The sequence below is a fragment of the Periophthalmus magnuspinnatus genome, chromosome 2 (genome assembly GCF_009829125.3).
Source record: "Periophthalmus magnuspinnatus isolate fPerMag1 chromosome 2, fPerMag1.2.pri, whole genome shotgun sequence".
NCBI classification, from domain to species: domain Eukaryota; kingdom Metazoa; phylum Chordata; class Actinopteri; order Gobiiformes; family Gobiidae; genus Periophthalmus; species Periophthalmus magnuspinnatus.
This window is the reverse complement of record NC_047127.1, coordinates 12,553,647-12,568,807: the sequence shown is the minus strand read 5'-3', so window position 1 is coordinate 12,568,807 and position 15,161 is coordinate 12,553,647. Positions and strand designations below refer to the sequence as shown.

The following is a 15,161-nucleotide window of genomic DNA, read 5'->3' as shown; positions in this document are numbered from 1 at the left end:
AAATACCATTGATGATATTGGTTATATTTTAGCTTGGTTCTGTCTTAAAATTTAGTCCTGTGTTAGGCTCATTTTAGCCCGTCTTACTTTAGAATCCAAACATTGTGTAGTACTTATTTACATATACATACATTTTGTTTTCCAGTTCCCAGTCGTCTCTTGCAAACACTCCAAGCTCGATGCGGACCGGTCCAAGCACTCCAGTGACCCCCTGCAGACTCAGTTTGGGCGACTCCTTCCCCCCTCGTCGCCCTGTTGCACCCCCTCCTGGCAGCTTAGCAAAACTCGTCTTAGAACGTGGTATTTCTGCGCAAGTCTCCACCGAAACTCCTCCTTCATCACCTAAACCCAAAAACAGACCACCACTTCTTCGCCTATTCCCCGTCACGCCTCCAAATTCCCCTTCCCAGTCGCCATCGCCATCTCCTCTCCCAACTGAGCGACCCGCAGACAACTTCTTAGCATCTCGACCTGCAGAATTGTTCCTCCAAGATGTTTATGGTTTGAATTTGGGACGTGCGCCGCATCCGAACTTACCAAGCCCTTTGCAAGACACCCTGGCTCAAATTGCGCCCCCAAAACCAGATCAAGTTGGGCTAGTTGAGCGATTACGTAAGCTAGGATTCAAAAAGGTTCTACAAAGCGAATCGGCCAGACAGGACTCTACTTTTGTATCTACGGGCGGAGGTAGTTTATTGGACGGACTAAGGCGAAATCAAAGTCTACCCGCGTTAATTGGAGCTAAACCAGGGAAGTCTTCAACAAGTCACCTGCCCCATCACCCAACTTCCCTCGCCATTCCTCCCCCGCCCTGGGGTAACTTGAAGGAGAGAAGGCACCATGTTGGATTTGGTAATGCCCCTCCCACTACCAAATCCTAAGTGTTATTCCTGTAACATCCAACAATATGGGGAAAAACAAACCAGGGTTGCACATTATTGAGTAAATATGTGGTATTCGATAGTTATGATTTTAATATTGTGATTATTAATATGAAATCTCAAGAAACGGTGAGAGCTAGATTACATTACAACAAAAATGTAAAACTTGAACTAAAAACTAAACCAAATTCAAAAACAAGTCTAAATTTATGCCGAAAATGTTTAGATTTAGAAAAACATATGAGGGTTTATACATTTAGATAAAAAAAACAAATGAACATCTTTGTCAAATTACCAACTTTAACCTTACCTGCGATATTGATCACTTTTTTGAGAGATATCGTGCAGTCCTAAAAAAAAATAAAAAATCCAACCAATTCCCCCGTTTTTAACCTAAATTTAAAGCACAATTTTATTACATGTTTTTAGTGGTGAAACTGCAAAGTCTTTCTGTAGATATTTGCTAGTTTTATTGCCTTAGCTTGCCCATTAGGTAGCTAGTGTGTTTTTAAATAGGTAGGTTTAAAATGGCCACATGGAATGTTTAGTCAAAGAAAGACAAAAGGAAAGGTTATGATGGTTTGAGGAAGTTTAATAAAGGAGGGAGAGACAAGAGAGAGAGACAGGATGGGGAGGAAAGCTAGAGAAAGAGGGAGAGAAATGGGTGGCTTTGAAAGAAACGGTAAGTAGGAAAATGTATATGAATTATTTTGACTGGATGGTTTCATAATAGGTTTGAAAAGCTTTAGTTTTAGGCCTGAACTAGCCTTATATGCCACTAAACTCTTAAAATTGCGCCATTTTGAAGTAACGGTATACATAATTCAGAAAACCCTGCCAGTATTGATAATTTAAAGGCCCTATCTTATGCTATTTTCCGATCTATGTTATGTTGTTTCCTAGTCAAAAACATACCTGGAGAACACATTGAGCTATATTTTTGATTAGGTAACAACATCATTCCATGACTTAAAGCAAGAATCCATTTTGTGTAATATAGGACCTTTCAACAGTTGCACAAATGTATAGTCGGTGTGTTCCTATTTCCGTCCATTGCAAGGGCCGTGTTTGCATGATTTTCAACTACAATTCCCAGCATGCACTTGTTGCCAAGCTAATCCTTGTTACCAAATTCAATTGATGACTATTCAGGTTTTTGTGTGGTGTTGTATGGGGCCTTATGTATAAGCTAGCACTGTTCAGTTGTGTCCATGCAAGCCATTTTTGTACTAATATTATGTACTTGTATTAATTTGATTTTCATGATTTTTAATGCAAAGTTTCAGCCATTTGATCTCAGGCGTTTAAATCAATATATAATGAGGGAAGCCACTTCATTTTTTAATTCAGGGTAAGCTTTGATTTTTTTCTTTTTTTGTTTGGTTTTCTATGCCATATTTGGTCAGACAGAGCCAATATGTTGTGTCAAACCTCATATAAAAATACTACAAAAGTATAGCAAAACAAAATGAATTCAGATTTCAAAAAACAGAGTTAATATCACAGGTAGACTGATATTAGTGTGTGCATTTTGTCTAAAACTCGCAATTAAAGGTTAAAAGTGCACTGCGTAACTTTTCTGATGGAAGCAATCTCCTTGTCTTCTTGCCTGGAATGTTCCACTGTATGGCATTACCAATTTAATGTGCATTTCTTGAACTACAAATGTTTTTATTGCTCAAAAAATCACCTTAAAACATGTATTTTTACTATGAGTTAGGTCTCCTCTGCACTGATCTGATCAGTAACTTGGCCTGTAGTGGCTTTATCTGCTTGTTTCGGTAACTTCCAAGGCAAAACTTTCAAGGCAAAACTACAACTTTTCCTTAGAGACTAGCAGAAAAGTTACACAGTGCACTTTTTAATGCAAAAAGAAGTATTTCAAGGTATTAGCTATTTCATATAACCACTGCTTAATCCCTGCTGCTATTCGACCCTATCGTGACTAACTTATATTTTATTGCACTTTTAATATTCATTTTGTATCGTTTTAATGTCAGTTTTTTAAAATTTAACTGAAATAAATTCTAACATTATTTAACTTGTTTTGAAAAAATATTGCTAACATTTGGTTGTGATGTTTTATTTTATACAAGCGCACATGTTACGTTTATTATGCTTTTTGTTTTGAGTTTAATGTGTTGTACATTGATTATAGCCTTGGTTTTACAGAGAAGGACTAGAGAGTTAATATAGGAACTGTACATTTACTGTGAGGTTAGTGCTAGCTCGAATCTCATAATAGAAATAGAAAATGCTAAACGTTTTGTCTTTTTCAAAATCCTCTGTAAACGGCTTTTAATCAGTTACCTCTTTTTTAAATAAAGCTTTGAAAAAAAAAGTCTGTTAATTTACACGGTATAACATGTAGATTTCTTCATGAATCTCTGTACATTACAGGTGCCATAACCTTTTTCAAATTTATTATTTTTTTACAAATTAAGTTAATTTACTTTCACAAACATGACCTGTGACCCCAGATGTGATGCAAACATGTTCAAGTCAAATTACAACTTTTACTGATAAGAATTATGTTGATTTATTTTGAATGACAAAAATCTTGGATATGATGCCAAGTTGTTTGTTATAATTTGATGTTTTAGTTCTCAATATGATTATCCAATCAGCACAGAATAAAGCTCACATGAGCCTCTCAATTGGTCTCTGATCTGAATCATCACTACCTAAACAACTCCTGCCGCCAATCATGAATCAATGCTAGTGCAGCCTCTGCAGCTCAGTGAGTGATTTGAGGTTCTGATCTTTCACATGAGGCCTGTCATGTGAAAGATCAGAACCTCCAAAATCATTCACTGTTTCACATGGTCTGTTCCTATACTGACAATGAACTTTATATGTCCTCTATCTGCAGGTTAAGGCTCTGGCAACCCAGGTTGAGTTACATCTTTTTAAAAACAGTAACAGTGCCCTATACGCAATACAAAATCTGGACAAAAACATTTTGTGCAATAAATAATTTAATTTCTATACATTTTATTGACCCCATGTGTTACCTCAATTAACAAAAAGCATTAGATTTATTTGTCATATACACAGACAAACTGCAAAAATCATTGCTTTAAAACTATTAAACAATCATTTGAAAATAGTCTTTTAATTCAGTCTTTGTTTTGATCTTGAAATATTTTCTCCCTCATTTGTCATTTCTGTCAAATATGAACTTGATATGCTAATTACCACATAAAAGGTGCAATAAGTATTTTTCCAGTTACCTACTTGTTCTCCATGAAGATGTTATTGATTTGCTTGGAAAGTTTAATGCCAAACTGTGGAACATATTCATCTCCATGGAGACAAAAATGATAAGGCCACCAGGCTAAGTTATAGGTCAATCCCAGTCACAGTAAGAATGCATGTTTATCAAGGAATTTTTAAGCAATAAAACCAGTGGCAGACCCTTCACCAGAAAAGTTACATAGTACACCTTTAATTAAAATCTTGACAATAGTTGCTTTATGTTTTTTTTTTTTCACATGGGACATATTTTAATGCTATCTGTACTTGAGCTAAACTGACCCAAAGCGAAATCTAACCCCACACCTACTCCACACCCAACCCCAAAAGCAGGGTACAGAGGTTGGGTAAAATTCGCCCTAAATGTGTGTAAGAGCGTCATATTATCCGCCACGCTATAAAACGACAACATTCCTCCAGAGGTATCCACAAAAATCCCAACTCTTGGCGAATACGTAACCGGAATATCTTTCTTTTGGTTATCATGCATGGCGGCGCAGCATGTATCCGACAGCTCCAAAGTCCAAGATTGGACGTTGTATCCAAGTCCGGATCTCGCATCGGCTCCTTTCCGAGATATTGAACCGTAGACTACCCCCACTGAAGATCCTCTGCCCCTCCATTCTACCTCCCAGTAGCTGCGTGAGGAGTACAGGGCACTTTGGCACAAAACTTGGGTCCACCCGTCGAAGCGTTGGGGGGTATCGGGGTATGGCTGAGCAGAGGACTGGAGACTGGCTTTGGTGTTGCCTTCGGAGAGAACTAATCGCTTATGAGCCGTGTTTGGGTCGAGGATTAAAGATACAGCATCTGAAAAGACATGGTAGAAATAATTAAGGAACTGTATGCAAGATTCTGATCCCCACCTACTTTCGCTAGATGGAATGTATTTTTTGAAACTGGAAAAAATTTGATACACTTTAAAGAGAACCACACAGCAATTTTTAGAGACCTGGACTCCATTTTTGAATTATTGTGAGGGACTACAAACACCTCTCAATGAAGGGAACACTGACTGACTTTACCTGTCAGTCAGTTGTTTTTTGTTTTTTTTCCTCATTGTTACTTTTTTCTGGTTGTTGTTACTTTTCTTATTTTTTTTGGTTGTTATTTTTTTCCCTCATTTTTGTTACTTTTTTCTCGTTATTTTTTTTCTGGTTTTTATTATTTTTTCTAGTTGTTACTTTTTTCTCGTTATTTTTTCTGGTTTTATTTTTTTCATTTTTGTTATTTTTTTGTTGTTGTTTTGTATTAGTACTATTATTGATATTATTGTTTATTTATGCATTTATTTTCAGTAGTGAATATTTCATCCTTTCTTTGTTTATTTGCAGTACCATTATTTCTACAACACAATAATGGTGTGGTATGGTAACACAATAATGGTATGTAAATCTCTTGTTAACTCCTGAAAATGATGTTGTATTGAATGTAGGATATGGATATGGATATGTAGGGTATGTCTTGCTGGTCAGATGTACTTGAACATTATACTGGAACATGGTTTTGCAGATAAATAAATGAAAAAACATAACTGTGTAAACATGTTCAAATCAAATATTAGAATACTGTACATCTGCATTACAGTTGTATCAGTAAACGCTATAAGAATGACATGGGTTTCTCAGTTGGGTTGCCAGTTTCATTGCTCAAATCCAGTTGGTATAAACCTAAAAGAATTCTCTCTGATCCGAATCGTCATTACTTACACTCCGGCAACTACAGTCAATCATAAATCAGTGCTAGTGCAGCCTCTGGAGGTTCTGAGCTTTCAAATGAGGCCTGTCCTTATACTGAGGATGAGAAAAACTTGTATGTGTCTCCATCTGTAAGTTTAGGCTCTGGCAACACAGATTCAGTTGTGATTGTAGTACTTTTTAAAACATTAAGAGCACAAATCATTAGTTCTGAAAGTATCACCTCATATATTTGGCTTTTCAAGTGAGACTATAACCAGGACTAGACAGAGACTAGTCCTAAAACAGGTCCTAAACGAGGACTAAAATATATTAAAATATGCCAGAACCTGGACTAAATAATGACAGTAGATGGCAGTACTGTTGGAAATAACGACCAATATACAAAAGACAGAACTTACACTGTAGAAACTCCTCTCTGGATCGTGGTTCCGGGGCCTGGATACTGTCAATGCTGATTTCTCTCACTAGAAAATATGTGTTAGTCACATAATGCGATTGTGCACATTCAAATTCTACGACATATTCTGTATATTTTTTGCAGAACACATGTACAGTACTTACACCCAGGGAAAGCGGCAGCATAGTTCACCGTTTCAGTCGTAGGTGAATCGTCCAAGAAGAGACCTGGGTTCACTGCGGACATTAAAATACAACAATTAACAGGAAAAATGCACAGCTGAACTCGCACTTTATTTAATACAAACAAATACACATCTTACCTTCTATTGGTGATTCAGGCACTGTACTCATCCCACCTCCAACTGCAAAAAACATGAACACGAACATTAACATATCAACTTTATACTTTTATTTACTAAGCAGATATTTCCAATGTTACATTAGAGTGTATTTTTAGTTTATTTTTTAAATTATTTTAAGCTATTTATCAATTATCTTGTTTAATTGCATGGACCATTTTCCTTCTGTTCTTTAACTGTGCGGTGCAATACTGGAATTTCCTCACTGTGGGACCAATAAAGGCATATCTTATCTTATCAATCCTTCTTACATGAGTTGGCTGCGACTGGAGTGGCTTGATTTGTCCCACGGCGAGATCGGAAGATGCTGCTAATCGAAGCCATACGACTGAAACCTACAAAAAGTACATAAGATTTTCATTTTAAACATGATCTGCGTCTCCAGCTTTTACTGATGACAATTGCAAGGCTGGTTTATTCTTAATTACAAAAACACTGGACATCTATTGTGACGCTTCGACCAATCAATATCAAGTCTTTGTTTGAATGCTCCGATCCAAATGCTTTCAGCGAGAGCCATTTCCAACTGATGTGTAGAGCTCAATTCAGAGGGTAAACAGATCAATCTAGTAAGAGCCCAGTTAATGTCCATGTTGTTTATCTTAGAATTTCTCAAGACAATTATCCAATCGGAAAGCAGAATCAGCCTCACAGGAGTCATTTGAGTTGCCAGTAACATGAAAACCTTTAGTTGTAAGTGTAGTACCTTTCTATGACGGTAAGCTATGGAGACTCACGCACTTATTCATCAAGGTAAAGTGCAAAATAAAGTGTCTTCCCCAAAAACACAATGGCAAACATGTCTGCTTACACCTTCCACTGAGTATAGCTTGATAGTTACGTCTTCTCACCTCCACTCGGGGCAGTATTGGCAGCTTGCGGGGCAGTTTGCGCAGGCAGTGACTGTGGGATGGAGTTGTGTGTTGGGACAGCAGAGGGCACTGCCAGACTTTGGGTACTGGACCTGCTCCACAGAGACCGGGATTCTCTGCGGCTCGGGTTTGGACTGGACCTCGGATTTGGACTAACTACGGAATTGGTGTCTCGCACTGCAGAAATAATAGGACGTATTAGGATAACAGAAGTGGAATAGCTGCGTTTCAGATAATCACAACATTCTATAGGCCAATAATGTCGAATACAGAATGGCGAAGTTAGAGTTAATATTGTTAAAATGCAGATTATTGTGGTAATAGTGTGATTTCTAGAGGCCAGTCACTAATAGAAATGATCAGCTTCAATGAAACATTTGTGCATTTTTGTTTTGGATATTTGAAAGTGGAATCAATATGAGATATGGTTAATATCTCTGGAATTACTGGGTCAATTCACACGAAACAAAAACTGCCACAAAGTTCAATGTCTTCTCTCAGTATAAATAAACTAAAGTGGAATAATATTTTCATAATAGCGTCGGAAAGTTTTATTTTTTTATTATTTATTCGATTATTTAATTATTCGACCCCGGACAAGTGACAAAGACTTTATACTATGATATTTCAGGTTTGTGGACCCAATTTCAAACACATAATGGTAAGGTTCAACAATATTTCTTACTTTTTGCACCATTTAGTAATTTTACATGCAGATACTAGCCTTATTCTGACATTATAGTATGGTGGTGTTGATTATATGAACTGCAAAACACCTGAACAAGAAACTAAAGTCCAAGCAATCACCAGGAACAAGGAAACATACCGGATTCTCTCTCGTGTCCTCTCTGTCTGTCTCTCGGTCGGGGTGAACTGTTCCCTAAAAAAACAAACATAAAGTTAGAGATTTAAAATAGATTATTACACTGTTAACATGTAGATTTAGGGATAAGTGATCATTTCAGCAGAATATAGTCTTACCACGTGGAGTATCTCTGCTTCTCACATCTGGAAATTTGCTGCCCAAACCTAAAAATGTGAGTTGATAAAGAATTAATGGAGAAAAAGATTATGTCTAACATCTGAAAGGGAGGACGTTATTTATTAAAAAAAAAAAAAAAAAAAAAAAAAAGGTGTTTAGCCATAGTGGTTCCTTTTGAACTATATTTTACAGCTTATTTTACTTATATAAAAATGAGACCTTTACCATGTATTATAATTTTATAGCGCTTTTCCACCGTCAAGTCACTCAAGTGTACACAGATGCATTGTATCTTTAAAATAAAATACCTATTCCTCGTCTCTCTCCACTTCTCGCTCCAGATGACAGACTCGGGGTGGAGCCTGATAAAATACATGCATAGATTTTCAAGTGAATAAATTGCAAAAGGATATATAAAGCTAAATATATGCAGTAGTGCACATACCAGGGGAGCGATTGTTTGAATTGCGAGTTCCCAGGCCAGAAAATACTAGAAAATGACCAAAAAGTAAACATAGTGTAGGTACAAAGAATACTACAAATAGAGTTTAACCATGTCAAAACAGACTTACATTTCAAAATGGCTCCTTTAGCGCCTCCACGATTTGCTTAAAGAGAAGAAATATGTATTAAATGACAAAGAAGTTATAGTAAAGGTTCTATATTACACAAAATTGACTCTTGTGAGCTTAAAAGTTCCACCTTGTGATGTCATGAAGTGGTAGTTTTCAAGTTAACAGCTGCATTTTACCTTTAGTTCAGTAAAAATCAGCAATTCCAGGGGTGAAATCATCCAAATGATTCTAGTGTAAGGTGTATGGAGTTTAAAAAAAAACAGTGGAGCACTTCCTGTATTACCACACAATGACATCACAAGGTGGAATGGAATGTTTTCTGTTTAAGAGAAGAACGAAATATGCAGGGTCTGTGCATTAAACATGTGTGAATCAGAATACAGTGTATTATAGGCCCTTTAAGGTGGAATTGTTTGTGAAACTTACCTCCCAGTGTGAAAAGAGTTGTGTCATTCACTGCAAAACAAAGATACAGTTAAATTGCATTGAAGAGTAAAGCAACAATAACAATTTATCTTTAATCAATCAGTATATGTAGTTATTAGCGCTGTGCAATAAGTTGGGGTCGCGTGACATCAGAACAGTGTTGCCAGGTACTCGTTTTTCCCTCAGAATTGGGCGGATTTTTAAGAGTTGCCGAGGGTGAAAAGTATCGTGTGCGGGTTTGTACAGAGCTATTTTGTATTTTCCATGTGATTTTAGAATAATCCTAATGATCCTGTCCTGATTTTTGGTGACAAATGTTCATCAGCGCTCTGTGGAACTTGTATTTGTGTGAGAGAGAGGGGAAGGGGCAGGTCTGGGTTGCCGTAGGAGTGCTACTTTCATAAATACAGCGGAAAATACAGCTGTAGTATATATAAAACTATGTGATATTATCAGACCTTGTTTATTGATCTTGCCCAGTTCTTGGTTGCACAGGTCCTCCACTCTCTCCCTGAGGTCCAGAACTGCATCTCGTATGGGCTCAAAGGACACCTCGTGGTTCACATGGACGGAGGGGAGCTCTCCGGTCTCCAAGGGGCTGCACATGGATTCATAGGTCTGAAACAAGCAAGAGTAGTGTTTGAAATAGCATAGGTCGTAAGGACGTGTCTCAAAAACTGTAGAGCAACATCAAGTAAGTGAAACCATCCTTCAATCCTGGCCAACATGTTAAGTCCAGTGTGACAAATAAAATAAAAATTAAATTGAGTTCTGAGTTTAGTTTGACGTAAAGGAATGACCTGTACGAACACAGAAACACTCTAAAAATGTCTTCCCAGTTGTCAGAATACAATTTCCTTTTGCGAATAAATATTTATGGGTTAGCGTTAAGGTTAAGTTATTGATCCACAAGGGAAATTACTTGGACACATGCATAAAAATATAACAAAACGCAAGAGTATTAAAATTCAAAACGAGTAGCAAGAGACTGGTGTTAAATACGGCACAATTATTCAGATCTGTAAATGTATGAGAACAATTACAAGTACAGTAAATATAAAAGAGGTGGAAGATAAACATTGCAAAGATGACATAAGGACCTGTTGTTATATACATGTATATATGCAGACTCTCACCTGTAGGTAGTGTATATGGTCTTCGGTGCGGGACAGGTCTTTCATTTCAGTGTCTCGTCTTCGTAGCTCTCTTATCTCAGCCTCCAGACTCTCCACCACCTCCTCAGCCTGCTCCATCTTGTCTCTGTTGGCCTGGTCCATCATGTCCTCCAGCAGCTCCTGAAGTTTCTCCACTGACCTCTTCAGCTCTGAGAGGGTCTGCTCCGTGTCGCTGAACACCCTGTCTACTGACCGCTACGGAAAAGAACACATAAAAAAAAAGATATTTAAGATATTTTAAAGTGCATATGACAAGTTATTATATTTTTTACTGAAAATATTGCCTATAGTTTACTTCCTGATTGGACACTGCAGCAGATGTGGCATAAGTACGGGTAATGCCATAACTGTTACCTAGATAATGTTAAAACTTGCCTGTATTACAAAACAGTTATGATTAATACAAATAAATGACAACCTTTATATTGTTAAGTGAACGTTTACACAGGTCCCTGCACTTTTTTCCCATGTTAGTGACATACATAGGATTATTCTGTTTCAAAACTAAGCTTTACTTCCTGTGTTTTTGTTTTCCTCAACTTTTTTCCACAAACTGAAACTTAACTGATGTTGTACTATCCCACCAAACCAAGTAACAATTTAAAAAAACATGAAAACCCTTCATACACACTTTCAAAGATATCTACATACACTAAGTAGCTTGCATTCCCTGTTGTCAAAAAGTGGACAGAATTTAGAGTTTTGATTTAATTTTAATATTTGTGAAGATACACACTCCAATCTGATAATACTGACCACTGCAAATCGAAAAGAGATGCACAAAACCAGAACTAAACCAGGTCTAATCCAGAATTAGACGAGAACCGGAACTAAACCAGGTCTAAAAACGATCTAAAGCCATGATAAATGCTGAAAGCTGTAGATTGATAACCACCCACAGGAGAAGCACAAAAATAGGACTACAACTAGGTCTAAACTTTATGTAACTCTGCAGACTAGGAAAAGAAAAGTCCTAATCATCACAATGTTATGGCTTTATGTGTTAGGCAAGGCAAGTTTATTTGTATAGCACAATTCGTACACAAGGTAATTCAAAGTGCTTTACAGAATAAGAAAGACATTAAAATCACACAAATCAAAACATAAATAATCACAAATAATCATCAAAAAATGTACATTAAAAGAGAAGAGTGCAGAATAAAAATCTTTCAGTCATATGCACAGCTAAACAGAACCGTTTTGAGTCTGGATTTAAACATTGTCAAAGTAGAGGCCTGTCTCACATCTTCAGGAAGACTGTTCCAAGTTTTAGCTGCATAAAACTTAAACGCTGATTCCCCATGTTTAGTCCTGACTCTGGGCACCAGCAGGAGGCCGATCCCTGAAGTCCTCAAATTGCGAGATGGTTCATATGGCACTAACATGTCAGAGATATACTTTGGACCTAGGCCATGGAGAGACTTGTACACAAGCAGAGCTGCTTTAAAGTCTATTCTTTGAGCTACAGGAAGCCAGTGCAGAGACCTGAGCACAGGACTTATGTGCTCATACTTCCTGGTTCTAGTCAGGACCCGAGCAGCAGCGTTCTGGATGTACTGCAGCTGTGTTAAGGCTCGTTTGGAGAGGCCAGTGAGCAGGCCGTTACAGTAGTCTAACCTACTGGAGACAAATGCATGGATAAGTCTCTCCAAGTCTGGCTTTGACAGTATACCTTTGATTTTTGCAATGTTTTTTAGGTGGTAAAAAGCTGCAGATGTTATTGATTTGATGTGGCTGTTAAAGTTCAAGTCTGAGTCCATCATTTGTTAATATAACACCTTGATGCCTGAATCTACGAAGACTATATTGCACTTGATTTATACCTGAAATGTACATATTTTTCCATGTCTGGACCAACCTTGACTCCCTGCATCATATTCTTCATTTCTTTCAGCTCCTGCTCTCTTTCCTTCAACCGCTGTGAGTTTTCTGCCTGAAGGTCTCCAAATAATTTCTGCAAAAAAAAGCACAAAATATAATGAAAAAACTTTTGCATAAAACTATAAGTGAATACAATGCAATACAATACAGCTGCATAAGGAAGCATGAGGCCGGATGACATGTTCAGAGGGTGGAGCTATGATGAATTAACTGGAATGAAGTCAGGAATGTCTTCAGATTGACAAAGGCCACAGACGCTCGATACAAACAATAGAGTTTCCATGAGGGATTTGTGAACAGTAGTCAGTATACAAAGGTTTCATCTATTGGTCACTGAATTTTTCTGGTTGTTTATTTTCTGCACACAAGGGCTACTGTAGGCCGTGACCCACGCCAAAACTAGAGCAAAGCAACAGCAGTCTCAACTCACTACAGCCAGTCTCCAAAACAGAACAGAAAAATAAACCAACTTATCGTATCAACTTGTCGGCATAGCAACCAAGTGTCACGTACAGTTACATTAACAACAACACAAACAGGAACAAGAACAACTAAAAGGTGTCAGCTCTGAGCTAAACAAAAAAAATATCAGATCATTACAGTCCTATTTCATAGTTACAAAAATGACCATAATTTAAATAAAATAAATACTGGGGTCATACATAGAAGAAAACATTTAGATTGTAGATTGAATATTTCACTGAAGCATCAAGGTCCAAGGAGAAAAATGTTTTAGAAGAAGTCCTGTTTTTGATTTTGTTTTAAGACTCCCATCCAAAAGTCTTAGTTGAGTGCATAAACCCCTGTACCATGAAAATGAAAATTATTTCAGACAGTATCCAGATGACTACACTTGAAACCTTTTCTGTACTACCAGAAGGAGGCTACGTTTCATTTTTCATTTCATCTATCTTTAGTTGTACAGGGAGAACCATGGTTGCCCTGTTCAAATACAGAAAAATACAAACAAAAACAACAAAAAACAAAACAAATAACTACATTAGGTCCATTGCATTTGTGGCACCAACATATCCAATTTTGCAAGTCCCTGAAATGTATTAGCAAAATAACCAAAAGCTTTTGTCCCATTTCAGTTCTAATGCAGCACATTTTTCAATGTAGACAATCATGAGATCTTGTATTAAAAGTTCACATATGAAAGTTCAAACAAATAATTGAGATATTCAGGCAGTCTATCAAGTAGTCCTTTATAAATACATTTTATACAGTGTTGTTCTGTTCAAACACATAGCTATAGCCAAACTACTTTTTCAAATAGTAAAAAGTGATGGGTTTTAAATTCATCAGCTGTTATGAAACAAAGGGCTGAGTGAAATAGTGAATCTAAAGGTTTCAAAGTAGAAGCTGAAGTCTGCATGTTTATTATATCTCCAGAATCTAGTACAGCACTTTTCTGTAAGGAAGTTGTCATCAAGTCAAAACCCAAGATATTTATAGGTGGTGACTCACGGGTCAAATCACTGTGCCAAGCCTGAGTAAAAGGCTATGTTTTAACTTCTGTATGTGAATGCGTTTGGACATGTTGAGGGTACTGTTTTAAGACGACCTCGAGTGTCTAGAAAGGCGATTAATAAATAAAATGTTGTTTTAATCACTGATTTCCTCTCACCTGCTTCTCCGCGCGCTCCGCCTTAGTAGACACACACTCGTGGCCTTTATGCTGATTGCTCGTGCATAACCAACACACGAACATCTTACACGGTCTACAATAAAACTCCTGGAGATATTTATGCGCTGTGCAGATTTTTTCCGCCAAATTCCCGATGGGCGGCGAGAGTTCGTGCTGTTTTAGCGCCTTTTGCGTCTGGTGCGGCTTCAAATGAGACTCGCAGTAAGAACTCATGCAGACTAGACAGCTTTTAACAGCAGCTCGTTGCTTTCCTTTGCACATATCGCAGGGCACAGCTGAGGAAGACAGTTTGGATTTGGTGGATGTCACTGATGCGACGCTCCTTACGCTCCTCATTGATTCTCGTACGTCCGATTTCAGTGCGCCTTTGCGTAATTGCTCCACCGCCTCGGCCAACATGGTGTTCCTGGATAAAGGAGGCTTGGGACAAAAAGTTTGGCGACATTGAGGGCAGCTGTAGATGCCTTTAGGGTCGTCTTTGGTCCAGTAATCCTTAATACAGGCCATGCAGTAGCTGTGTCCACATGGTATCGTCACAGGATCGTTTGGGAGATCCAGGCAAACCGGGCAATTGAACTGCTCCTCTGTCCACAGTTTGGCACTCATTTTGGACTGTAAAATTATAAAAACAAAGAAAATGCTACGATCCTCAAATTGGCAGTGACTGGTAAAGAGTGAGGTTGAAAAAAAGAGACAAGGTAAGGATAAAAGAAGGTGCGTAAAAGTAGGTGGGACAAAACTTACCTGGCGAGTTGAGCCGGGAAAACTTGTGTTGTTAGAATGCGCATCATCCGAACTGAAGGAAGAAAATAGATGGAGAGAGACTGAACGTCAGATTTATGTATTAAGCAGGCCTAAACAGCTTTATGATGCACTGAGTAACTTTACTAGTGCTGGGTCCGCCACTATGAGACGTTAGGCCTATTGTTTTGCCTGGAATATTCGTCACTATGGCATTAAAAAGAGGTACCAGCCTATCCATCTTGCATTTAATCAGTTGCACGT

The 15,161-nt window shown here is 37.7% G+C and overlaps 2 protein-coding genes across 4 annotated transcripts in view; one reads left to right on the top strand and one right to left on the bottom strand.

Moving 5' to 3' along the window:
- Positions 1-3,233, top strand: part of trak2 (trafficking protein, kinesin binding 2) — a 19,827-nt gene extending 16,594 nt beyond the window's left edge. The window contains exon 15 of one of the 2 annotated variants that reach the window (XM_055228314.1): positions 146-3,233. In XM_055228314.1, the coding sequence (XP_055084289.1) occupies positions 146-881 (736 nt within the window). In that variant the 3' untranslated portion in view covers positions 882-3,233. The remainder of the gene's footprint in view (positions 1-145) is intronic. The other variant, XM_033979929.2, reaches the window with a different exon arrangement.
- trim25l (tripartite motif containing 25, like) lies at positions 2,952-15,161 on the bottom strand. 2 transcript variants are annotated; one of them, XM_055228318.1, is made up of 17 exons: positions 14,901-15,161; positions 14,136-14,768; positions 12,483-12,578; positions 10,586-10,819; positions 9,908-10,067; positions 9,450-9,479; positions 9,021-9,056; positions 8,894-8,938; positions 8,757-8,810; positions 8,448-8,495; positions 8,293-8,346; positions 7,446-7,643; positions 6,846-6,929; positions 6,556-6,597; positions 6,398-6,469; positions 6,235-6,300; positions 2,952-4,946 (listed from the first exon to the last, which is right to left on the bottom strand). In XM_055228318.1, exons 2-17 carry the CDS (start codon positions 14,760-14,762, stop codon positions 4,372-4,374), a joined length of 2,421 nt encoding a protein of 806 aa, XP_055084293.1. In that variant the 5' UTR covers positions 14,763-14,768; positions 14,901-15,161; the 3' UTR covers positions 2,952-4,371. The 2 variants fall into 2 exon arrangements, with proteins under 2 accessions (XP_055084293.1, XP_055084292.1); XM_055228317.1 differs by lacking the exon at positions 14,901-15,161 and having other exon boundaries at positions 14,136-14,824.